Source organism: Ovis aries, chromosome 2, assembly GCF_016772045.2.
Source record: "Ovis aries strain OAR_USU_Benz2616 breed Rambouillet chromosome 2, ARS-UI_Ramb_v3.0, whole genome shotgun sequence".
Lineage (NCBI taxonomy): Eukaryota > Metazoa > Chordata > Mammalia > Artiodactyla > Bovidae > Ovis > Ovis aries.
The window spans coordinates 89504187-89529252 of NC_056055.1; the positions used below are offsets into that span (position 1 = coordinate 89504187).

Genomic DNA, 25066 nt, shown 5'->3' on the forward strand with positions numbered 1-25066 from the left:
TAGAGCAATATTGCTGGAGGCTTCATGTTGATCAAAGCAGTGGCACCTCAGTGTCCTAGTAATTGTCATATTTTTACCCACTATATACTTGAAATGGTAAAAAAGGACACTTTCACTTAAGAAGATCCTTAGTGAAACAGCAAGATGATGACTTTGATGAAGTCTGAACTTTGGAGTATACATTTTAAAATATTCTCTGTTGCAGTCTTTGTAGTCTCTGTAATATGCTATGTGACAAGCGCCTCTGTTGCATGCACAGTGATTGATCTGAGGGGAAGCACATGGGTGATGACTGCGTTATGAGCTGAACTAGCCACTCTCTTTGTAACATCTAGTTTTACTCTAGAGAATGACAGATGGTCAGATTATGGTTATTCACAGGTGGGCATTTGACAGATATTTTCTTATACTATTTCCATTAATGGTATTTAAATATTCATGTTGAATTAATGAATGAGGCCAATCTATTTTCAATTCATGTTTCCAGGATATAAATTGATCTCAGTGTGCAACTTTGCTTCTGGAAGTTTGAAGAATAGTGATTTAATTTCCATAACTTACTAAATTTCTTATTTTATGTTTTAATTTTGACCTGGTATAATTTATCGGCATGATGTTAAATCTCTAAATGATGCTCTAAAATAATTGTTTAAAATTAATTGCAGGCATTGTGATCTGAGCACACAACTTATACAAATATTTTTGCCCTGGAAGAATTATGGATATCTCTGTGAAGTCTAAGGTATGATAATTTTCATGAATGGTTTATAAATATTTGAAGCAAGTTATATTTCCTATTCTAAGTTAAGGGCTCAAGAGTCTTAATCACAAACTTCCTCTTCTAATCATACTTTCAATTCTTCTCTTTATTAATTTTCTATATGGCTTTTTACAGACTAGCAGCATTGTACTGGTCTTCCCAGGTAGAGCTAATGTTAGAGAACTTGCCTGCCAATTCAGGAGACAGAGGAGACACCGGTTTGATCCCTGGGCAGGAAACTCCCCTGGAGGAGGACTTGGCAACCCACTCCAGGATTCTTGCCTGGAGAATCCCATGGACAGAAGAGCCTGGCAGCCTGTGCTCCATGGGGTCACAAAGAGTCAGACACAACTGAAGCGACTCAGCTCAAGCACAGCACTCAGGGGAAACCAGTGCCGCCGTGTTTCTGTTCACGTTGCTTCATAACGTTACATTCTTTTCTCAGTGTTTATACCATTTGAAATTTAGCTCAAGCGCTTTTATATTTAATGATAAATTCAATGTGTTTCTTATGTATATTGAACTTCTTTCTCAAATTTACCATCTTTATTTCTGTAATTCTCAAGTATATCAATATTGATATTAATGGCAAAGATCTCGGTGCCATTAACATTGCCACCTCTAATTATTTCCTGTATTGTATTTTCTTGCTCTGTTTTGGCCTGCCTCTGTGTTGTCCTTGTTTTGGTATTAAGTATTTAGCATTATTTGATTTTAAGTTTTTTTCGTCTTCAAAGTAATAGTGGAGTTTGTGCTTTAATCAATCAACAGATTCTTTTAAGTTTCACAGACTATTATTTTAACCTTTATGAGGTTAGGTCTCAAATGTATTGAATTTATGCTTTACCTTTAATGTAACTTTTACATGTTTTTTGACCCTTGTCATTCTCCCTTCAGTTCTCCAATAGTCATTTGTTTAAAGCAAATATATAATGTTAAATCAATTTAGAGTTTCTCTGAATCCTTGAATGAAAAACTGAACAAACAAAACTGCAAAATTTAAAGTAATTTGAGACTTCCTTGGCCATTCAATGGTTAGGACTCGGCACTTTGACTGCTTGGACCTGGGTTCAATCCCCAGTCAGGGAACTTAGGGCTCGTATACCATGCGGCATAGCCAAAATAATAATAAACTTTTTAAAGCAACTTCCACTTCACTTCTAGTTCTTACTAGGACTGTGGCTTTAATCAATACAATAAATGTTCACAAGAGACTTGATAGGAATAGAAATGCATGTGAAGCTATATTCAAGTATAAACAAAGGGAAATGCCTAAAAGTTAAATGAAAATTGTTTATTTAAGAAAATAAAAACACATTAATTTTGAATGCACTGAGAATGATGGAAAGTTGGATGCAGTTTGCAAAATGAGTGCCGTGAATTCCAAATGTGATGATTGCAAATTTTGGGGGGTCCTGTGGTCAATAAGGCCCTAATCAACTTGAATGAAACAATTCTCACTCTAAGGTGAAGCATAAGAGAATATAGCAATGAGTTTCATATTCTTATCTAGCTTGTAAACTTGCTCTGAAGACAGTTCTCATCCCGGGAGTCAAAATCTTTTTGAATGATGACTGTTGCCATCATTAGACATCATGTCTCCTGACCTATTCTTCAAAACTTCTATCAAGACTGCATCCAAGTACATGTACGACTAAGGAAACAATGGAGAAGTCTATTTGAGTATCACATAGACTCTTCCACCTTGTTGGCTACCCTAGAAGCTTTAACCAAGAAAGCAGGTGAGTCAAGTTAGGCCTGAGGGGAGAGAGTTTAAGCGCCAGGGGTTACTTCATCACACCAGGCTCTCCATGTGTTCCTGGAAGTCTTTCATGGCCTTGCTTCAGGGATCTGTCACCTAGTGATGGACTGGAGCAAGGACCACGCCAAAGTACTGAGAGGATGAAGATCTGAGGCAACCTTCCTTCTCTGTGTTCAGGTCCTCAGCTTTGGAGTCTTTCCCGACTAGTGAGTGATGCAGTCGAAACAAATGAACTGGAGTTACACTGCCATCTATGGGCTGTAGTCAAATACTGGCTTAGAGATTGACTATTTTGGTCTCCTCTGAACACCACCTGGCAACAAGGCAGGAAATTGGAAATTAAAGAACATTTTGCTGTTCTGCCAATTTAAACACAAAGTAACAAATACAGAAGTGAAGAGAAAACAGATTCTCATTCTAGCCATGTGAAATCCATGTTCTTAGATCCGCATATTTACCTTTGTTTTCAATAATGGAAACAAATGGATTGCTCATGGTTGCATACATTTGACCCACTCCAGTACTCTTGCCTGGAGAATCCCATGGAGGGAGGAGCCTGGTGGGCTACTAGTCCATGGGGTCGCAAAGAGTCGGACACGACTGGGCAACTTCACTTTCACTCTTCACTTTCTTTATATCCTTAGCTATGGACATTTTAATGACAATATCATTTTTTCCAGTTTATCAATTTCATACATTAAACCTATCCATTTTTTCACTTCCATAAACTGAATTAATTTTCTGTTGTTTTATTATTTTTCTTGATGAAACACACTTGACTCTAATATGTTTGTTCATCATGAACTACAAATGGTGTATAATTTTAAAAATAAGGGACATCTGTTGTTTCCCTGATCAAAAGTAACGACCTTTTTAGAGAACTAATTTGAGGCATGGCTAAATCAGATCCCCCAAAATAAATATACATATACACATGTTATCAACGTTCCCGAAACGAAGATCATGGCATCCAGTCTCATTACTTCATGGAAAATAGATGGGGAAAAAGTGGAAACAGTGTGAGATTTTATTTTCTTGGGGTCCGAAATCACTATGGATGGTGCCTGCAGCCACTAAATTAAAAGATTCTTTCTCCCTGGAAGAAAATTTATGACAAACCTAGACAGTGTGTTAAAAAACAGATATCATGTTGCTGGTAAAGGTCCATGTAGTCAAAGCTATGGTTATTCCAGTAGTCATGTATGGATGTGAGACCATAAAGAAGGACCGTAAAGAAGGCTGAGTGCTGAAGAATTGATTCTTTCAAACTGTGGTGCTGGAGAACACTCTTGAGAGTCCCTTGGCCAGCAAGGAGATCAAACCAGTCACTCCTAAAGGAAGTCAACCATGAGTATGCATTGAAAGGACAGGTGCTGAAGCTGAAGCTCTAATACTTTGGCCACCTGCTGAGAAGAAAATGACCCACTGAAAATGACCCTGATGCTGGGAAAGATTGAGGGTAGGAGGAGAAGGGGGTCACAGAGGATGAGATGGTTGCTTGGCATTCACTGATTCAATGGACATGAGTTTGAGTAAACTCCGGGAGATAATGAAGGACAGGGAAGCCTGGCATTTTGCACTTCATGGGATGGCAAAATGTTAGATACAACTTAGCATCCGAACAACAATATAGGTGTGTGTATATACACACACTTGTGCAATGTATATTAAATAAGTATACACATGTGTTGCCACTTTTAACATAATAGGGTGAAAAGCAAACGTTTACTTGAATTGCTATCTTATCCTGTATTATTCACTTTCCTGCACCATAAATGTTACCTCATCAGCAGGATAACAGGAAGACTAGTTAAGTGACTGTTAGTGATGATTAATACACTAAGTATAATAATGTGTCAAATATTTTATATACTGTTTCATCAGTTGCAATTAATTTTAATTCTTAACTCTTTATTGATACAAAAATTTTGGGGTTTTTTTGGTCTACACACACAGCATGTGTGAGATAGTTTTTGAAAATATTTTAGGAAGACTGGCTTCAATTTTCCATTTCCAATATTTAGACGATCAGGATGAGGCTCTTGGGCCTGGACCCAAATGGAAGATTCACTCATCTCATTTTCTTCAGTCATCCTCAAGCAGTTGCAAGGAACTGCCTGATTGTTCTTTTCTTGTCTCCCTCAGGTAGTAAGGAAACAGCCTATACTGTGTCTACACTGGATATGCAATGCCTTCAGGGATCAGCTTGGACGTTTCTTTCCAACAGTCGATGATGCTGTGAACTATTACTGGCTTTCTTGTCATTCTTTCCAAAGCTGAACTTGGAGAAAAGCATTTGGGTCAGATTGTATTTTAATGAAGTGTGTGCAAGCAAGAACATTACTTGTTCTGCTCAACATGAAACATGGTCTCATGCACTGTCAAGAACAAACTAGCACGTGCCATTGGCACTTGCCACCTACCTACAGGGATTAAATCATGTTCTCTTGCAGCTGCTGATTTTCAACACCCCTGGAAAGGAATCTCGGGTGGAAAGCAGAAGTGAGGCATGCTGTGAGCAGGGGAAACTGGCAGAACAAGTCTTCAGAAGGTGAGCTATTTTCAGGAGCCCATTTTATGAACCTAATTCTTCTATCTCCTCATATCTAGAAGAGCACAAAAATCCTTCATGGTGACAACTGCTTCTTGTGACTCCAAGAAACCTTCACGACACTGGCAGAAAACTTCTACAAAAATAGGTACATGATTACATATACTCTCCCTTCACCAAAATCACATATATTCCCCTGTGCCTCTTTGGAACAGCTTCTCAGAGCAATCTGATGTGCTGTCTCCTGGGTTGCAGTCCTCATTTTGCCCCCAAAAATCTTAACCTGCAACTTTCGTGTTGGGCATTGTTGAAAGTCAGCACCCTGAACTTATCTCTTCATCCATTCTCACCCAATAGTTTCCCAACTTGCTTGCAATGAGATTCCCATGAGAGTAAATCCAGGCCATGGAATGTGAGAGGAAATGCTCTTGTCCTGTATAGTCCTGGCCCTTGGAAACATCCCCTGTGAGCCTCCAGACTTCATCCCTTTACTGCTGAGTGTAGTAGATTCAAGTACCACAGACAAACTTGGAGTCACGTGTTGATGATGGAAAAAGCCACAAAACAGAATGTACCTGTGTCCCCGAATCAGTCTTTGAATGTGAGCAAACCAGAAGATTCACCTGATCCAGAAGGCCTGCATTGTGCTCTTCAGAGAAGGAAAGACAAGTTTATATTATGACGAAAATTCTCACAATTTATTCTTTACCTCTATAGCACCTAGAATTAACTGAGAAAGATCTTTAAGAACAGAGGATTCTGAAAACTTGTCCATGAGAAAGAAACTCTGTTGAGTATAGAAAATACCAGCCCCTTAGACATCAAGAGATCTTTTCAATGATGATCAAAAGATCTTTATACAATAAAAGACATTCTGTTCTGCTGTCCACACCAGTTTCTGGAAAATCATGATTTTCATTTCAGATGTTTTTCAATGCCTGAAGAATTATGAGTACAATTGTTCTGGAGCAAGAAGCAAAAAATGTAATATATTAGCGAGTGTTACAAATATAAACATCTTTATTGGTGGAGGTTTCTTATATGAGGGAAAGGCACTTTTAATATTCACTGTGAGAGCCTCTAGGGGAAAATGGCTGTATTCCTGTTCCCTGAGGTAGAGATGGATGCCATGTAAATACTCCCGGGCAGGGCGTCCGAAATGAGAACAGCACAGACTGTCTTCTTCCATCGGCTTCAATTGTTTCAGGCTCTGATCCGGGCTGGAGAGGAGTTTATCCAGCAGAGAGTTGTTCCAAGTAGGAGGGCTGTCCTCCTGGGTGAGAGTTGGAAGCTCTGCTGGAGCATCAGATAGTGGTTGCAGGGGCCCTGAGTCATCTGCACTGGAGTGATCTTTCTTTTCCGAGGAAATCTGAAGTCGGCTCTGTCCTTTAGGCGCTACTGAGAGCTGATCCTTTGCATCTGTTTCAGGTATTTGAAGATTTCCCTGTGTTTCTGGCGGTGGATCCCAGGCTCTTTCCAGCGAAGAGAGCAAGCTGGGATGCAGCAGCTCCTTCCACCAGCAAGTGGATGCGGGCCATAGAGACTGTCAGTGATTCTGCAGACGGCCGGGAGGGGGCGCGCGAGCACCGCGCAACGATGAACAAAGAGCGCTGAAATGGAACCGCTGACCGCCTGCTTCTCCAGGCGACCGCGAGAGCGTGCACGGCTGTGGTTCGATCGCTTCTGCTTTCGAATCGCAGTCTTGGGAGAGTTGGCAGTTGACTCTCGTGGGACTGCTGGAGAGACAGGACGCAGTTTCCACAGAGCTTTTTATAGGAACACTGATTCAAGGGTGCGCATATTATTAGCCCTTTTATGGAAAAGGCCTTGTTTCCGCTGTCCTGAGTAGGGAGCGAGAATATTGCATTTTCCGAAAGATCGCCTTCTTTCCAAATGACCGCTTTCTTTCCGAATGTCAACCTGAACCAGGCCATGTTTGAGGAAAAGAACCCCCAAGGCGGTGGTTCTGAGCGAGATGAGGCTGATTTTACTGGTTGGGACTCACTTCCGGCGAAGGGAACCCACAGCTCAGGGAAAGGGACCCGGCCTCGGTGATGGGATTATTGGCGATGCGAGGATGGACAGCGTTGTGCCCAAAGTGAAACTAGAAGGTGGGCATGAAACGATTGGTTACCGGACGCTGTGGGGGCGCTGCTGACAAAGTGAAAGAAGATACCTGCGATGAGACTATTGGCTGTACCACCATGATAGGAGGTGGGGAGCGGCGGGCATTGGGAACACACTGGAATCGCGCGGGCTAGGAAACTATTCGCTGTGGAACGGTGGGAGGGCGTTGTGCACAAAGTGAAACACAGCGGCAGCGGTGACACTTTTGGTTCTGTGGGGTTGGTTGGTGGGGGCGGGTGGGCGTTGCGCACAAGGAGCGCGGCGGCTAAGAGCTCGATTATTCGCTGTGGGAACCTGCTGGGGCGTTGCTCACAAGGTCGAATCCCGCGGTGGCTAGGAGACGATTCCCAGTGAGTCGATGGGAGAGTGTCCCGCAAATTGGAGCATAGTGGAACACAGTGTCCATGATGAGACTATCGGCTTTACTACGATGTGGGCTTGGGGGTGGGGAGGTGAGGGGCGTTGCGAACACGGTGGAATCCCGCGGTGGCTCAGAGACTATTCGCTGTGGGACTATGGGAGGGCGTTGGGTACAAAGTGGAACACAGTGGCCGCGATGACACTATCCGCTATGGGGCCATGGGAGGGCTAACCCTCAAGATTACTTTTCACTTATTTTTAATTGAGGGATTACCATATCTGACAGTTTTTAATGACCCCGTGACCCTCTTAAGTAATTTTTAACTCATGTTCCTGAAACCTCTTTCACAGGACTACATTGTTGGAAATGAGGGTTGAAGTGTACAAGAAACTAAGGCCATTTAGAAGGTCCGAATTTTTCATTTTTTGTAGTAAGAATTTTATAAACTGAATGGAATTTGCCCCAAATTTATTGACATCAAGAAGGCTTACTGTGTAAGACTCTCAAATGTAAGGTGGTGTACATTTTCTCCTATTTGTAAAAAAGACAAAAGAACCCCAAATCATATAGCAGGGCCCTACAGCAGGAGCTGTCTGATACATTTAAAGAAGTGAAGGAGACAAGAGCAGGTAAACTGTTCGGATACGTGGAGAGCATGCCTATAATTTGGACATTCCACATATCTTCTATTTTAAATTCGTCAAAGGCAGGGGCTGGAAACTACTATTCTGCAGACTTGTTTTGCAGTAAATGTCTCCAGGGTGCTCGCCAATTTTTAATATGTGTTGTCACATAAATCAAGTTGACATTGAAACTGCCATGTTCAATTTTGCTTCATAAATAATTTATTTCCCATATAAAAGTTTAAATAAATAAATAACACATAAATCAATTTTAAAACAACTTAGTCTTTAACTGTCCATTGAAATCCAGTGCATTGCCTTGTCAGTTACTTCAAGAGCCTCTGCTGCTGAAGAGTCTCACCTCAAAGTCACATTGTCCCTTCCCAGAGCCACAGGGGGGAGATGTTCAGTCACGGAGGTAACCTGTTAGTCTCCTCAGGAAAGAAAAGTTCCTGAGGATTTGCACTCGAACGACTGTCCAGGCACACCTGTTGTACTCCTTGGACTTGAGGTACTGCACGAGGTTGAAGTAATATTTCCGCAGGTGAAGATCAGTCGTGTCTCCCATAGTGGAGTTTTTCTTCTGCATTATTTCCTTCCAGATTGGCTCCAGACGATTCATCTGCCCATAGAGTTCCACAAGGAGGTGCTCAATGATGGTCTCAGACCAGCCAGTGCTGGAGAAGTCTCTGGTGAGAATATGGAAGATGTGCTGGAGCATCTCATACATGACCAATACGGCATCTTCCTTCCGGAACTGCTGTGCTTGCTTCATCTCCTCAGGCATCTGGAAGTCCATCCTGAACTCGAGGCAATGTTGAGGAGTTGAAGGTAACTGCCACAGGAGGTTCTGACACACCACAGAGCTCCGCCTTTGTTGGAATCGAAGCAAGTTGTAGCTCCTGGAAAGAGCTGTGGTGGAGAGACACAGCAGGAGAACCATCTGGAGGAGGCACCGGTAGGTCATGGTGAAATCAGGCCCAGGGCTGCCTGTTCTGCTAGAAGGTCCTGAAGCTGAGTCTTCAAGAGTTTGCAGAGTGAATGTCCTTCCTCCTTGAGTGCGGGCTACTTATACAGGATGGCCCTCCCTTCTTTCTATTTGAGAGGAATTTCCCACTTTCCAGTCTCCCTTTTAGTTCTCCTGTGTTGTTTAAATGATTAGTTAACTCTAAAACTCTTTTTCTTTTTAGCTCCTTGCTTTTTGATTTTATGTGCATTAGGGGAAAAGATATACAGTCTAGGAGAATTTCTAATGTTTTTGTAAATTTTCAGCGAATTGCTAAATGTTAAAAAAAAAATGCCTAATCATTTGAACTGAATTATTACAGGGTTCTTTCACTGGGAAAAGATCTTACTTGTTCTTTTTTCATATTGTTAGATTTTGTGAAAGGGTCTTTATTTCTAAGAGTTTAACAATTGTAGAAAATAATTTATTTTTTGTATAAGGTAAGTTTGTGTGAATTTTTTTAGGCCTTAACCATAAGCAGCAAGATATTGCATTTCTTTATCAACTTTAATTTATTGCTTTATTTGGCAATCTCAAATTATCCAGAATATACCAAAGTAAAGATTAAGTCTATCTCTATGCAGGCAAATGAATGTTACACAGGCCACACATAAAAGTTCATGATTTTTATTGTAGGATGCCTTTTGACCACAACTGAGGGCCAATGTATATTTATTTTGTACATACTTCGAATAATCTAAATATCTGATTTTGCATACTAAAGTAAGGATGCATGCAGCAGGCAGGAAAATTCTTTCCTCTTCACTTTGTGCCTTTAGAACTGTTTGTACCTGAAATTTTCCCCATAATGAAAGAATATCTGTGAGATAGGATTCTTAGGTATTTTCATAATCTAGTTTCAAATAATTTTTAAAATGTTACTAAATTTATACCCTTTCTTTTCTCACATTAAATTTTTTTCTGTAAGAAATATATTTTTTGGTATCATTAGAAAATAAAAAGCACCTCAGTTCAGTTCAGTTCAGTCACTCAGTCATGTCCAACTCTTTGTGACCCCATGAATTGCAGCACGCCAGACCTCCCTGTCCATCACCAACTCCCGGTGTTCATCCATCAAGTCTGTGATGCCATCCAGCCATCTGATCCTCTGTCGTCCCCTTCTCCTCCTGCCCCCAATCCCTCCCAGCATCAGTCTTTTCCAGTGAGTCAACTCTTCGCATGAGGTGGCCAAAGTACTGGAGTTTCAGCTTTAGCATCATTCCTTCCAAAGAAATCCCAGGGCTGATCTTCAGAATGGACTGGTTGGATCTCCTTGCAGTCCAAGGGACTCTCAAGAGTCTTCAGCACCACAGTTCAAAAGCATCAATTCTTCGGTGCTCAGCCTTCTTCACAGTCCAACTCTTACATCCATACATGACTACTGGAAAAACCATAGCCTTGACTAGACAGACCTTAGTCGGCAAAGTAATGTCTCTGCTTTTGAATATACTATCTAGGTTGCTCATAACTTTTCTTCCAAGGAGTAAGCGTCTTTTAATTCCATAATTATATTCAAAAGCAGGGCATAAAATTGTAGATACAATGCCACTATGTAAAAGTATATAGGCAAAAATAAACTAAAGGAAATGTACTAACTATTAAAATGTACCATTTTAATAGTAATTATATTTCATTTGTGCAACTAAATAGTGATTATTTGTTCTTTCTGTGATTTTCTGATATGCTACCAGAGAATGTATTCAGCACTACTCAGAAGAAATATCATGGGAGCCATATAGGCAATTTAAATTTTTCTAGTAGCCCCATCAAAAGATTAAAAAGAAACAAATGAAGTTAATTTTAACAGTGTTTTATTGAACACAAAATATCCAAATGTTATCATTCCAACATATACCAATATAAAGTTAATAATGAGATAGTCACATTCCTCTCTTTCATAGTTCCTTCAAAATATGGTGCATACTTTTGCAGTCACAGTACAGCTGAGATTGGGCTAGTCAAGTGCTCACTTCGCCTCTTGTGGTGATGGTTTATGGTGGCCAGTACAGCTCAAGATGGAGGGAGCAGCTTACACAGAGCCAGGAGAATTGCTGAGTTTGCAGGGACCACGTAGAAGGAGCTTCAAATTGTGGACGAGTTATGAGCGAAGAATCAAGGGGATCAATGCTGGGAAAATCAGCTCAAGATATATTCAGGATGCTTTTGAATGCCAGAGTGTGGCTTTGTCCTTCATTCGAGAAGTCTTCAGGCAGAGAGGGCACTAAGTTGTGCCCTGGACAGAAGAATGGGCCCAAATGTTGTTGGGAACTGAGGCAGGGAGAAGACCTGCCCAGGTGCTCTCGTGGCTGTAGAGACTGGAAAGAAAGACCAGAGTGAGGCACTGGAAGAAGGGGATGGGTGCAGAATTGCAAACAAGAATTCCTGCTGCTTTCTTCCCTTTGTCCTCCTCCCACCTCTGCTCTTGTGTTCATGAGGTGCTTCCTAATCAGTCTCTTTCAATTGCCTTCACAGACTTTTTGTCGGTATAATTCATTTTGGATCTGAAAATCCTTGTTTGCATCTTTTGGTGCACATTTGTATAGCCTTCTGTTGGATATATGCCTAGGATGAAGTAATTGGCTCATAGAATGTGCATATGTTCAGATTTAGTAGATAATGACAAACATATTTTTCAAAGTTTACACCAATTTATATTCCCACTATCAAGAGTGTGGGATGTCAGTTGCATTACTTTCTTTTCAACACTTGGTATTGCCAGTCTTCTTAATTTTAACCATTCTAGTGAATCATAGTGATATCTTATTAGAGTTTTAATTCATATTGCCTAGTTATTAATAAGGTTCAGCACAGTTTCATATGCTTATTGACAATTTGGATATTTTCTTTGTGAGGGGCCTGTTCAAATCCCTTGCTGACTGTCTCAGATAATTTTTTTCTATCTAAAGATGTAATTTTGTACATACAAAATACAAAAGGACATATAAACTACTGAAATTTTTAAATAAATTTAACAAGGTCACTGAAAAAAGATCAATATTCAAATCAATCACATCTTTTGACATTAGTAATAAAAATTGGAAATTGACATTTCAAAATAATACCACTAAGAACATAAAAAGTCTACTACTGAGAAATTGTCACAGCCTGGAGGTGCCTAAGAAAACATGGAAATTAAAGGTAATGTGCCATTCTAAATGGCATCCCAGGACAGAAAAAACAACTTTGGGTAAAAACTAAGGAGATCTTGGAATTCCCTTGAGTTTCACTGATTGGGACTCCATCTTTTCACTGCAGGATCCTGCTTGGATCCCTGGTTGGGGAACTATTTAATAAGATGTCACAAGTCTCGCAGCCATAAATAAATAAAAATGAAATTCCTGCAACCAGCAGGGCTGGGTGGATGGGTGCAGGAATAAGGAGATCTGAATAAAGTGTAGATTTAAGTTTTTATTTTTTTTAATAGCTTTGACAGGACAATTTGTCTTTACCTTTGACCTCTAAGTACAAGTTTATAATTGCATTTTTGACTCAAATTAGATGGCCAGAAAAAATAACAGTTTCTTTCTCTAACATTGAGACAGCATGTTTTAAATCTTGATCATTAATGAGGTTAAACAACTTCTCTCTTTGTAAGTGAGCAAGGGACATGTAAGCACGTGCTGAGGTAGTAAGCCTCAGTGAGAAGGGAAATCAGAGTGTGCAGTAGGAGATTCTCAAGGCCATCTCCTCCTGAGAAACACAGTCATTTAGTGAACAAACATTTACTTAGCAAACATGTCCTAACCACGTCATAGAGTAAAACAAATATTGCCATTTTCTTGAACTATTTTAAAACTGTCTCTCAATAAATTTTTGCTGCTTGGCTTGATTATGTGTCTTGCGCATTCTTTCTGAGGTTCATTCCAATATATTTATGCTTTCTTATTGTTGCAAGTATGAATGAAATTCTTTCATGACATTTGCTAATTTTTACTGAACTAAGTTTTCCTTGCATTTTCATATATACATGCATGTGACAATAACTAATTTTGTTATTTTTCTCTGATCAGCTTTACAAACACTATATAAAAGTTTGGTTGATTTTTAAAATTTTTAGATAAACAAATACATTGCCTGCAAATAAAAAATTAAGGTCTGAAGATAGCAAGTGTGATGACCATATGGAGCAACTAAAGTTTGTTGTGTATATTTGTACAACTACCTTCAAAAACATTATCTAGCAAAGCTGAAAATATGCATAGCCTGTGGCCTATGACCCAGTCATATATGGATGTAAGAGCTGGACCATAAGAAGGCTGAACACTGAAGAACTGATGCTTTTGAACTGTGGTGTTGGAGAAGACTCTCGAGAGTCCCTTGAACTGCAGGGAGATCAAACCAGTCAATCCTAAAGGAAATCAATCCTGAACTTCATTAGAAGGACTGATGCTGAAACTGACCCTGCAATCCTCTAATGAGCTGACTCATTAGAAAAGACCCTGATGCTGGAAAAGACTGAAGGCAGAAGGAGAGTGGGACGGCAGAGGACACGATGGTTGGATGACATCTCTGATTCAATGGATATGAGTTTGAGCAAGCTCTGGGAGACGGTGACGACTGGGAAGTCTTGTTGCAGTCCATTGGGGTCACAAAGAATCGGACATGACTGAGCGAGTGAACAACATGACCCAGTAAGCCCACTCTTAGCAATTACCCTGGGAAAGAATCATGTAAATATGCGTCAGTATAGAAGTAAAGAATATTCAGATCAGCAATATTCATAGAGTCCCAAACTAGAAACAGCCCAAATACCCATTAAAATTGCATAAATACTTTATCCTGATAATAGGGTTATTAATAACAATAAAAAGTAAGAATCACAACTAAATGCACGAATATAGGAGTGATTGAAAGACACTCACCTCAGAAGAAAATGTATACTATTACATAAATTTAAAAATAGGCCAGAGTAGACCAGAGACATTTTGCTTGGTGACCAAGAGAGCTCCTGTGAAGCTTCAGGACCACGATGGAAAGTCCGTCTCCAGCTTGAGGGAAGAGCGTGTCTTCCCACCTTCCAGCTGCGGCCTCGCTCTCGCCCTCTCTCAGCACCTGAGGCTGACTCTGCCCAGGCAGGGGTTGCCCTGTGCTCACAGCCAACAGCTGGTGGGCCCAGAGCCCTTCCTTAGGCCCCCCACCTGGTGTGGAGAGGGACAATGTGCAGAGAGATCTAAGTGCCTCTGGTTGCAGCCTCTTCTCTCTTCCCTTTACTCACACTAAGGACATCATTCACAGGCCATGGACAATACTCATTGCCCAGTGTTTCTCCTGCTCACTTCAGATGCAGCTGGGACTAGGTATTTTGGTTGGGGCCTTGGCTAACTCTCCTAACTCTTCCAGAACATACCCAACCAGAGGATCCACTCTGCACCCCTGTCACTCTCAGAATGCTCCCATCAGAGGGTCGATGGCCCAGGAACAGGCAGGAGCAGCGCAGGCCTTGTTTTCACTGTTTGCTGCCAGGACCCACTGCTGCTGGACACTCAGACTGGCCCTTTCAGAACATGCCCATCTGCATCAAGCCTGCATTTACTTTTCCCTTCAGATCCCAGGTTGTTCTCTGAGCTGGACTCTGAATCTCAGAATAACTATCAGGGGTGCATTGAGTCGGGCCAACCTAAGGCTGAGAAGAGAGTTAAAAGGACAATACATTGGCTGCAGCTGCTGAACAAGCCTCCTCGAGCCCCTGCCCCACCCTGCTGGCATGAGGGCAGGTTGCACTGTGTGGGTTCTGGGTTAGTTTCCTGTCTCTGAGGCAGTTTCTGAATCTTCCCTAAAGTGAAACAGCCCAAAGCAAAGCCCTCTACATACTTAAAACCGACCAGTGACTTGAGTTTTGTTACATCATCAGAGATTGCGTAATGAACCTCAGAGGCAAAAATAGCAACGAAGTTGATGCAACAAGTGAAAAGGAAATTAAAAGCAAGCTGCCAAACGGGATTTCAGGATCCAGGCTGGGAATCCCCTCCGGCCTGGCCTCCTGGCTGAGTTGAGTGCACAGAGCAGAGGATCCTCCTGACTGCCTGCCAGACGCCTGTGTCTTCCAGGAGGAAACTCTGAGCTCCGGGGAAAACCAAAGAATCCAGTGAGGGTGGGGGTGTGTCTTGTAGACAGCTGGCCTGTGTGCCACATAGGAATGTTTCCTGTTTCCGTCTAGAACTCTGAGTATTGTTGCAACAGGCTTGGCAATGTCATCCCTGCTGCTGCTCCTAAGTCGCTTCAGTCATGTCCAACTCTGTGCGACCCCATAGACGGCAGCCCACCAGGCTCCCCCGTCCCTGGGATTCTCCAGGCAAGAACACTGGAGTAGGTTGCCATTTCCTTCTCCAGTGCATGAAAGTGGAAAGTGAAAGTGAAGTCCCTCAGTCGTATCCAACTCTTCTCGACCCCATGGACTGCAGCCTACCAGGCTCCTTCGTCCATGGGATTCTCCAGGCAAGAGTACTGGAGTGGGGTACCATCGCCTTCTCTGAATGTCATCCCAGTGAATGGCTATTTCTCCTCTCGCTGTGCAGTAGGTGAGCTGCAGGAATCTGTCTCTGAACAGCTCTCAGGAAACTGCCTCATCTTCCTGACCACACACCCAGAACATCAGGAAATAATCTGCTAAACAGATTCAAATAGAAGACTTAATGTAAGGAGCACTTGGGAAGTGTCTGGTACCGTTCTGAGCATGTGCTACAAATTAAAGCAATTAATCTTACCACATTATCATGATGTGCTTTTATGATTATCTTAATTTTACAGTTAAGACATAATGCAGCAATTTATAACTAGGCAATCTATTTTTAGGTACTAATGAAGAAAAATCTCAAAATTTATTTGCAAGGAAATATAAATAAATGAGAAAGTGAAGTATAAGAAAAATGGATATTTATGTGATATGCATTAATATGTCCCTATGTATAGATTTATTAACTACATATGAAAATGTCTAGAAGGATACCCATTAAATTGTTAACAGTACAGGATTAGGGTGCATCCTCCTAGAGGTCAAGGTTAGGCATTCCTTTGTATGAATTATTTAAAAGTTTAGCAATGATGTGTGTTTAATATATATGAATAAGCTTAAGAAACCTTCTTTACTTCTTTAGAGTCACATTTATCATGGCAGCTACTGGTTCTCACATCATCTCTTAGCTGTCTCTGCAGTCCCCAGCCTGCCTTGTTCTTGCCTCCATTTGAACAGTTTAGGAAGATTCTTTTCTCAGGAGTGGCCAAGTGTAGAAAACTTACTCCCCCTTCCTCATCCTACTCCAGGATCCTAGACTGCACATATGCAGATTGACCTCCCATGATGGATGTGCTGCTGCTGCTGCTAAGTCGCTTCAGTCGTGTCCGACTCTGTGCTACTCCATAGAAGGCAGCCTACTAGCTCCACCGTCACTGGGATTCTCCAGGCATGCACACTGGAGTGGGTTGCCATTTCCTTCTCCAAGGCATGAAAATGAAAAGTGAAAGTGAAGCCACTCAGTCATGTCCAACTCTTAGCGACCCATGAACTGCAGCCTACCAGGCTCCCATGTCGCTGGGATTCTCCAGGCAAGAGTACTGGAGTGGGGTGCCATTGCCTTCCCAGCATGATGTATGTGGTTCTCCACTAATCCTTGAAGGCGCTCCGGTTCTTCCAGTGCCCAAGCAGGCACCTGAGTCCATGACCTGGGCTTTTCTCCACCCATTTCCCTTCCTCCTCTAGTCTATGTCTCAAGAATCACATTCAGTCCCTCCTCAAATTGTCCCTTGTTCCTTCTAAGACCCAGGGTGTGTAACCCTGTTCCCTCTGAATAAAGGTGGATTCAGTATAGGTTTATCTTGTAGGATCAGGCTTTGGGTTAGATTTTATTCAAAGGTGTGTGCAAGCCAGCTTGCTTTTTTAAAAAAACTTTTCTTTCCACTACTTAAATACAAATAGTAGTCTTCTACAAAATATAATACAAAACAAACTATCTTATGAACAATAAAGGTTTAAATGCTATGAACAGCCTAAATATGTCTGATAATTTAAATAAATAAATATTACAACTTTTTAAGATATGGAAAATGGATTCTTAAATCTGTTTTAAACAATTATGGTAACAAAACCTTTAACATACATTTAAATAATCCCATATATTAGCTATAACTTATATGTCATCTGACACAAAAATCGAATTAAAGGTTGCACTTTGAGTCTTAGAAAACAGCCATTTAGTTGACCAGATGAACTGTTTTCAGATTCAACGCCTTATTTCCTGAGTTTTCCGACAAGCTTGTTGGCAAAAACCAAGCACCTTCTGATTTCCACGCTGACAAACTCCCAGGCACAGCGGCTGTATTCTTTCTCTTTGAGATACATGCTGATTCGCTGGAAGTAACCTTTCACAGCCAATCTGGAGTTCTCACTCCCTAGAGGTGACTCTTCCAGTGTCCGTCCCTCCCTCAGACATGCGTCCAGGTCCTCCAGCTGCTGATCAAGTCCCACGAGGAATCTGTCCAGGAGGCTCTCGTCCCGACCTGCAGAAGAGCCCGTGGTGCTGAAGAGCTGGAAGGTCTGCTGGAGCAACTCGTGCACAACAGCTGTGGCTTCTGTCTTCTCAAGCCTGGTCCCGTGCACCAGGGTCTGAGGAAATCTGAAGTCAGTCCTGTCCCTCAGACAGGACACAGTGGGCACTCTCTCCCTCTGACTCCAACGTGTGAAGCTTCCAGATTGCCGTGGCTGGCAGGCAGCTCACAGCCCAGGGAGCACGTGGGGCTGGAGCAGAGCATCACCAGGGCCAGCAGCACAGAGATGGGGAGGGCCACTGGGATGCTGGGGGCTTGCAGGACCGCCTGCAGGGGAGGTCTAGGCAAGTTCTGAGTGCTTGAGGTGATGAGTGGCTCTTAAAGAGTGAGTCAAGAAACTTTCATTTTTTGGGTTTTTCCGTAGTTTGCCCTTTCCTTTCTTTTTCTACTCTTTGTAATGAAATCAATAAAAGTGCTAATTTTTGCCATGAGTGCCTAGGTGGGGGACATCAAATCATGCATGCCACTGGGGTTGATATCTACATAGCCGTATATTATGCTTTTCACACCTCCTTAGTTGTTCCTGGGAGAAGAGTCTGATCAAAGTCAGAGAAGGAAGAAATATTCATACAAATGTGGCTTTTCCAGGTCACCAAGAAGTGTTCAGTATGAAAACAGCTTATAAGAGAAGCTTTTGATTTTTCTCATTTTTCTCTCATTTACCCTTTTCTCCCTTCATTAAAAATTTTCATTTGTGTGTGTACCTTTATGATTTCACCTGAGTAGGCCTTGGGCTCCCTGGAGACATTATAGGGAACAATATCACTGATATCATTTGTTAAAAATGAATTATGTTGCAACGTAATCCACAAGGCACTTTTTTAGGTGCTGGTTGTCCTGCTGCTGCTGCTGCTGCTGCTGCTGCTGCTGCTGCTAAAATGCTCCAGTTGTGTCCGACTCTGTGCGACCCCATAGACAGCAGCCCATCAGGCTCTCTGTCCCTGGGATTCTGCAGACAAGAGTACTGGAGTGGGTTGCCATTGCCTTCTCTGGCTAGTTGTCCTAAAAAATTCAATTTTGCCTGTGTTTATTTCTCTTTCTCCTCTACCACTACAATATTTCACAGGAAACTTTGCCTCAGTCATTGTGTGATAGTACAGATAATCTCATCTCCTTAGATATTTCACTGGGAAGTGATAATCTACCATACTGAGGTTGCAATTACATTCAATCCTTGTAATGGCATGTCTTTACCAATTCTGTAAGGTACAGATAATTTTTAATAATATTAATGACAGAAATTTTTACATGCAGCCTCTCAGCAAAGTGTTTTTAATAAACATGACATTAATCTTCACAGCTTCCTTATAAGATAATTACTGTAATTATTGACGTGTTTGCAAATAAGGAAACAAAACTCAGAGGGATTACTTAATTTGCTAAGAGTCAGGATTAACTGCATAAGTGGTACTTGACCACTAAACTATTCTGCCTCCATGTTATTCCTCAGTAACCTTAAGCATTCTCCTTTAGCTACACTACGTACAGTTGTAAGTAAGTAATCCATCTAATTATGTAGCATTTGACTGCCCTGAGAGATTGTAAGCTCCCTAAAGGCAGTAATGGCACAAGTGGAGAATCCAGGAAGGTGTCTGTCCCAGAGGAAGTGCACAGAGCAGTCTCTGTCCCATTGTTCATCACTAAGGCATGTCTGACTCTCTTTGACACCGTGGACTACAGCACGCCAGGCTCCCTGTCCTTCTGTATTGGTCAGATTTGCTCAAGTTCATGTCCATTGAGTTGGTGATGCGATCCCGTCATCTCATCCTCTGTTGTCCCCTTTTCGTCCTGCCCTCAGTCTTTCCCAGCATCAGGGTCTTTTCCAGTGAGTGGGCTCTTCCCATCAGGCGGCCGAAGTATTGGAGCTTCAGCTCTGTCCCAGAAGTAGTTCTAAGAGAACTATACACACCAAAGTTTGAGTAGACCTAGTATTTGAAGACTGTTTCAGAAAATGATAATCTTCTGAAAACAAAAATAGTAAGAGTAAATTTAAATGGATTTTTAAACTTTCTGGATAATTTCTCAAAATACTTTCTCAGATGGAAACAGGGACTCTCAATGTTCAGGTGTTGCTAAGTTGCTTCAGCTGTGTCCAACTCTTTTTGAAACTATGGACCACAGTCTGCCAGGCTACTCTGTAGATCTCAACAAAAGACCACTTCAAATACAGCACTGGAAGTTAGCAAGTGCAATGGGAACGGTATCCTCTTCAATTGTAGTGTAATGATTGTAATGTTCCTGGAATGAACAAATGACACTTTTGTGACAAAGAAGAATAGGAATTGGAGAGGAAGAACTTACTAAGTTCCTCTGAAATAGGAAGCACTTTGTCAGAGGAGACAGCTCGGTCCAGTGCTTAAGACACTGGACATGGGGGCAAGATTGCCTAGGCTGATGTCCCAGCTCCATTCTATGCTGGCTCTGTGACCTTCAGCACCCTGGTTTTCTTCTTGCATGGAAATGATAGTCATATGTGTTTCACTGGATTGTTGGGAAGATTGAATGACATAGCATGCTTCTGACCATACCTGGACAAGACATAGAGGCATTCAGTATCTACTAGCCGTTCCCACGAGAGAGAAAATTCACACATCCAACTATGGGAACTGGATCGAGTTTCCCTGAGATGACCTGCTTCCCTTCCTTCAATTCTCAGCTCAGTGGTCAACATTATTACATCTAATCTCATCTCTTACGTGAACACGACGTCCTGTCCAAATCACTTATACCTAGTAGCTTCCAGGTAACAGTGGACCTCTTACACATGAATAAAATGGCTGTCCAATCTGTGACCTAGTCTCTTTCATGGTGAGTTAATCGGCCTATATCCTCAGAATCAGATAACATCCATGAAGAGTGAGTAATGTAAACAGACAAATAAAAATAAATAAATAGATACTGGGAGTTAGCAAAGCTGACAACTAGCCTCTTGAGTCGGACACGACTGAAGCGACTTAGCAGCAGCAGCAGCGGCCTCTTAGGTAACACTCAGCCTAAGAGCCTGCTATGCTCCTCTGGCTCTGTCTGCAGCTAAACAGTCTCACATGGGGCAGTCTGAAATTGTCATCTGTAGAGCCCTTCATCCCCATTTGTGTAGTTAAGTGACGTTTTGTCATTTGAACAGAGAAGATGTCACTATAGTTTGTTGTTGTTGTTTTTTTTTCAATTACACTGTTTACTTCCCTTTTACCTTTGTGCATTACTTTTTCATTCACTGCTTACTTTTACTTTCTAGGAATGTTCAATGAGAGTGGAAAGTTTTGATATCTTGAAAAATCATAGAAGAAATACATCTCCTCTTCTTTCCACTTACATTTTCCCTTCCTTTATTTTTGCAACAAACCTCAAAATTGAAATAGAAAAGACTGCAGAAGCGTTAGGACAGCTTTTACCAAGTGAAATACAAATGACAAAGAAGAGGTAACAATATGAAAATTATACAAAAGTAGCAAAGAAAAGTGGGCTGCTTAGACATAGCAAGGACAATTACCTGGACTAATACAGAGAGGCTGCCTGATAGGGCCCACATGGGGTCTCATTGATGCGATGACTCATTATGTCGACCTTGCAAACAGAGAATAAAATTACAGTGATCTTGAGACTGACCAAATTGCCCAAATGGCATTCTGCTTTCTCACTGGTGCCTATCTTCTCAAAGCTACAAGACCACCAGATTCCAGACCTCCAGCTATGTGACCACAGGATTCAACTACAGGCTAAAAATTCACCATTCCTTCAGGAAAATTTTTCATTGGTGGGGTATAAGTAGGACCCTGTCAGAAAGGGAGGAAGCTGGTTCTCCTTAAGGGCCAGTCACCCTCTCCTTTCCCTCTAGTAAACTTCCCTTTTCTTGTCTGACTGCCCAACTCACTCTCATTTCCTCTGCACTCACCTTACACTGCAGAAAAGCAGCAAAGACACATTCTAAACACCTGAACACTTGGAGGGAGCGGGGGTTGCACTTTATTTTCTTGAAAGTGAATTTTGGAGGATTGATCATCTGAAAGAGGCGAGTGAAAACATCAGCTTAAAACTCAACATCCAGAAAACTAAGATCATGCCATCTGGTCCCATCACTTCATGGAAAATAGATGGGGAAACAGTGACAGACTTTATTTTGGGGGGGCTCCAAAATCACTGCAGATGGTGACTGCAGCCATGAAATTAAAAGATGCTTGCTCCTTGGAAGAAAAGTTATGACCAATCTAGACAACTTATTAAAAAGCAGAGACATTGCCAACAAAGGTCCATGTAGTCAAAGCTATGCTTTTCCCGGTATTCATGTATGGATGTGAGAGTTGGACTATAAAGAAAGCTGAGCACCAAAGAACTGATGCTTTTGAATTGTGATGTTGGAGAAGACTCTTGAGAGTCCCTTGGACAGCAAGGAGATCCAACCAATCCGTCCTAAAGGAAATCAGTCCTGAATATTCACTGAAAGGACTGACTCCAACACTTTGGACACCTGATGCAAAGAACTGACTCATTGAAAAAGACCCTGATGCTGGGAAAGATTAAAATTGGGAGGAGAAGGGCGTGACAGAGGATGAGATGGCTGGATGGCATCACTGACTCAATGAACATGAGTTTGAATAAACTCCGGGAGTTGGTGATGGACAGGGAGGCCTGGAGTGCTGTGGTCCATGTGGTTGCAAAGAGATGGATGTGACTGAGTGACTGAACTGAACTGAACTGAACCAACCATAAAGGCCTGCCTCAGGGAATAAGCTGACCCCACCCATCTGTGAAGGACTGTGATTCTTTGTGTGGCAATGGCACAGGTGCCCTACTTAGCTACTTACCAGGTGGAACAGAAATTCACATTTGGGAAGGCCAGAATCACAGATAGATGTGACATCTTTGTTTGTTGACGTGACATGAGATATTCCATTTCACACCACCCATGAAATGATTGTAAGGAAGTGCAATTAACACACGCCCCTACCTGAGGCTTACTAGACATTCTGGGAGATGTTTACAGGAATTAAAAGGTCCTTTTACTTTGTTTCCTCACCTCCCCCCAATCTCTGATCCATAAAAGAATCTGACATCCAGGTCAGGACAAAATGGTTATTTTGAGGTGTTAGACTTCCATCTTTATGGATAACTTGTGGGTAAGTCTAATGTATGATAATTTTCATGAATGATTTATAAATATTTGTAACAAATTATATTTCCTATTCTAGGTTAAGGGCTCAAGCATGTTGATCACTAATTTCCTCTTCTAAATCACATTTTGAAATCTTCTCTTTATTACTTTTCTATACGGTTTTTTACAGACTAATAGCATTATGCTTGGAGAAGGCAATGGCACCCCACTCCAGTACTCTTGCCTGGAGAATCCGAGCGATGGGGGAGCCTAGTAGGCTGCAGTCCATGGGGTTGCTAGGAGTCGGACACAACTGAGCGACTTCACTTTCACTTTTCACTTTCATGCATTGGAGAAGGAAATGGCAACCCACTCCAGTGTTCTTGCCTGGAGAATCCCAGGGACGGGGGAGCCTGGTGGGCTGCCATCTCTGGGGTCACACAGAATCGGACACGACTGAAGCAGCTTAGCAGCAGCAGCAGCATTATGCTGGGCTTCCCAGGTGGAACTAATGGTAGAGAACTTGCCTGCCAATTCAGGAGACAATAGGAGACACCAGTTTGATCCCTGGGCAGGAAACTCCCCTGGAGGAGGGCATGGCAACCCACTCCAGGATTCTTGCCTGGAGAATCCCATGGACAGAAGAGCCTGGCAGCCTGTGCTCCATGGGGTCACAAAGAATCAGACACAACTGAAGCGACTCAGCTCAAGCACAGCACTCAGGGGAAACCAGTGCCGCCGTGTTTCTGTTCACGTTGCTTCATAACGTTACATTCTTTTCTCAGTGTTTATACCATTTGAAATTTAGTTCAAGCGTTTTTATATTTAATTATAAATTCCATATTTTTCTTATATATATTGACCTACTTTCTCAAATGTAACTTTTTTTTAAATTCTGAAGTATATCAACATTATATTAATGAAAAAGATCTCATTTATATTCAATTGTTTCCTCTAATTATTTCCTTCATTATACTTTCTTGCTCTGTTTTGGCCTGCCTCTGTGTTGTCCTTGTTTTGTATTAAGTATTTAGTATTATTTGATTTTAGGGTTTTTCCCTCCTGCAAGTTACAGTGGAGTTTGTGTTTTAAATAAATCAACAGTTTCTTTTAAGTTTAAGCAGATTCTATTAATATTTATTATTTCAATCTTCATCAATTTGGGTCTCAAACGTATTGGATTGATGCGTTACTTTTAACGTGACGTTTACATGTTTCGTGACCCTTGCTGTATTCCCTTCAGTTCTCCAACAGTCATTTATTTAGAGCAAATATATAATGTTAAAGCAATTGGTGATGGACAGGGAGGCCCGGAGTGCTGCAATTCATGGGGTCGCAAAGAGTCAGACACAACTGAGCAACTGAACTGAACTGACTGGGTCATAATTTGTCAAATATGGCATTCCCTCAGTGAAGAGAGATATATACGAGGTAGCAATTTTGAAAACATTACTGAGGATTTTGCTTCCATTAAAGCCAGCAACTTACAAGTACTGTTGTGGCATAAGGAAAATATTTCAACTTGATGTGAGTTTAAGATGTATACATTTTAAAAGATTTTTCAGACAATTAACATTACAGGAGAAATTTACCTTTTATATTAATAGTGAATGAAATAATTTTCTTTTTCCCTTGGGGCGCCTTTAAGTCTCAGTCTTGTCCCCAAGTCTTCCTTCCCACTGGAGGGTCACAGTATCAGGCAGGTTTCTGTCCGGACGTCGTCTTCTATTCTTCCAGTCATTTCCCATATTCAGGTAATTTGGTAGCAGCAAGTATGCTTTACCTAGAGCCACAAGTACCATCAGCTTGGAGTTTTCTACAGAGGATTCACTGAATCGTTTGTAATCCAATCTGAGCAGGGGTCATCACTCTCAAGGATCTTGTCCATCATGTATCTCAATTTTATGGTGAGGATCACTTAACAATCTGAGTCATCTTGGACAGTTAAATGCGATTCTTTTATAATTATTAGAATTATTAATTTTGTCAAGTACAGTTAGACTCTCAGTAATAACTACCACTTGATAATTTCATTTTGCTTCTTATACAAAATAATCAGGATACTTTGTAAATCGCTCAGCTTATCGAGAATTTGGAGGGAGACATTAATGGAAATAAGAGATTTGTAACATTGAGGTATGAAACAACAAAGGGACAGCTTGTGTTAGAAGCAAAAGAGGGAAATAAGTGAGAGTTCAGGACATGCAGTGGGCTCAGGTGTTTATGCTGTGGATGGGAGTGTGGAA

At 41.5% G+C, this 25066-nt stretch overlaps 2 protein-coding genes across 2 annotated transcripts; both read right to left on the reverse strand.

The window, feature by feature from the left end:
- Window positions 1-8557: 8557 nt before the first annotated feature.
- Window positions 8558-9204, reverse strand: LOC101103623 (interferon beta-2). The gene has a single exon (XM_004004400.6). It carries the CDS (start codon window positions 9149-9151, stop codon window positions 8591-8593), a length of 561 nt encoding a protein of 186 aa, XP_004004449.2. The 5' UTR covers window positions 9152-9204; the 3' UTR covers window positions 8558-8590.
- An 8210-nt stretch (window positions 9205-17414) lies between these two features.
- LOC114113084 (interferon alpha-14-like) lies at window positions 17415-22694 on the reverse strand. The gene is made up of 3 exons (XM_027964761.1): window positions 22677-22694; window positions 21624-21731; window positions 17415-17789 (listed from the first exon to the last, which is right to left on the reverse strand). The coding sequence occupies exons 1-3, from the start codon at window positions 22692-22694 to the stop codon at window positions 17415-17417; spliced, it is 501 nt and encodes a 166-aa protein (XP_027820562.1).
- Between the last annotated feature and the right edge of the window lie 2372 nt (window positions 22695-25066).

Excerpts from the sequence above, each read along its gene's own strand:
- LOC101103623 (XM_004004400.6), bottom strand. The coding sequence starts at position 9,151 with ATGACCTACCGGTGCCTCCTCCAGATGGTTCTCCTGCTGTGTCTCTCC.
- LOC114113084 (XM_027964761.1), bottom strand. Across the intron at positions 17,790-21,623 it reads CTGCTTTTCTGCAGTGTAAG|ACCCTGGTGCACGGGACCAG; the intron begins GTGAGTGCAGAG and ends AGATTTCCTCAG.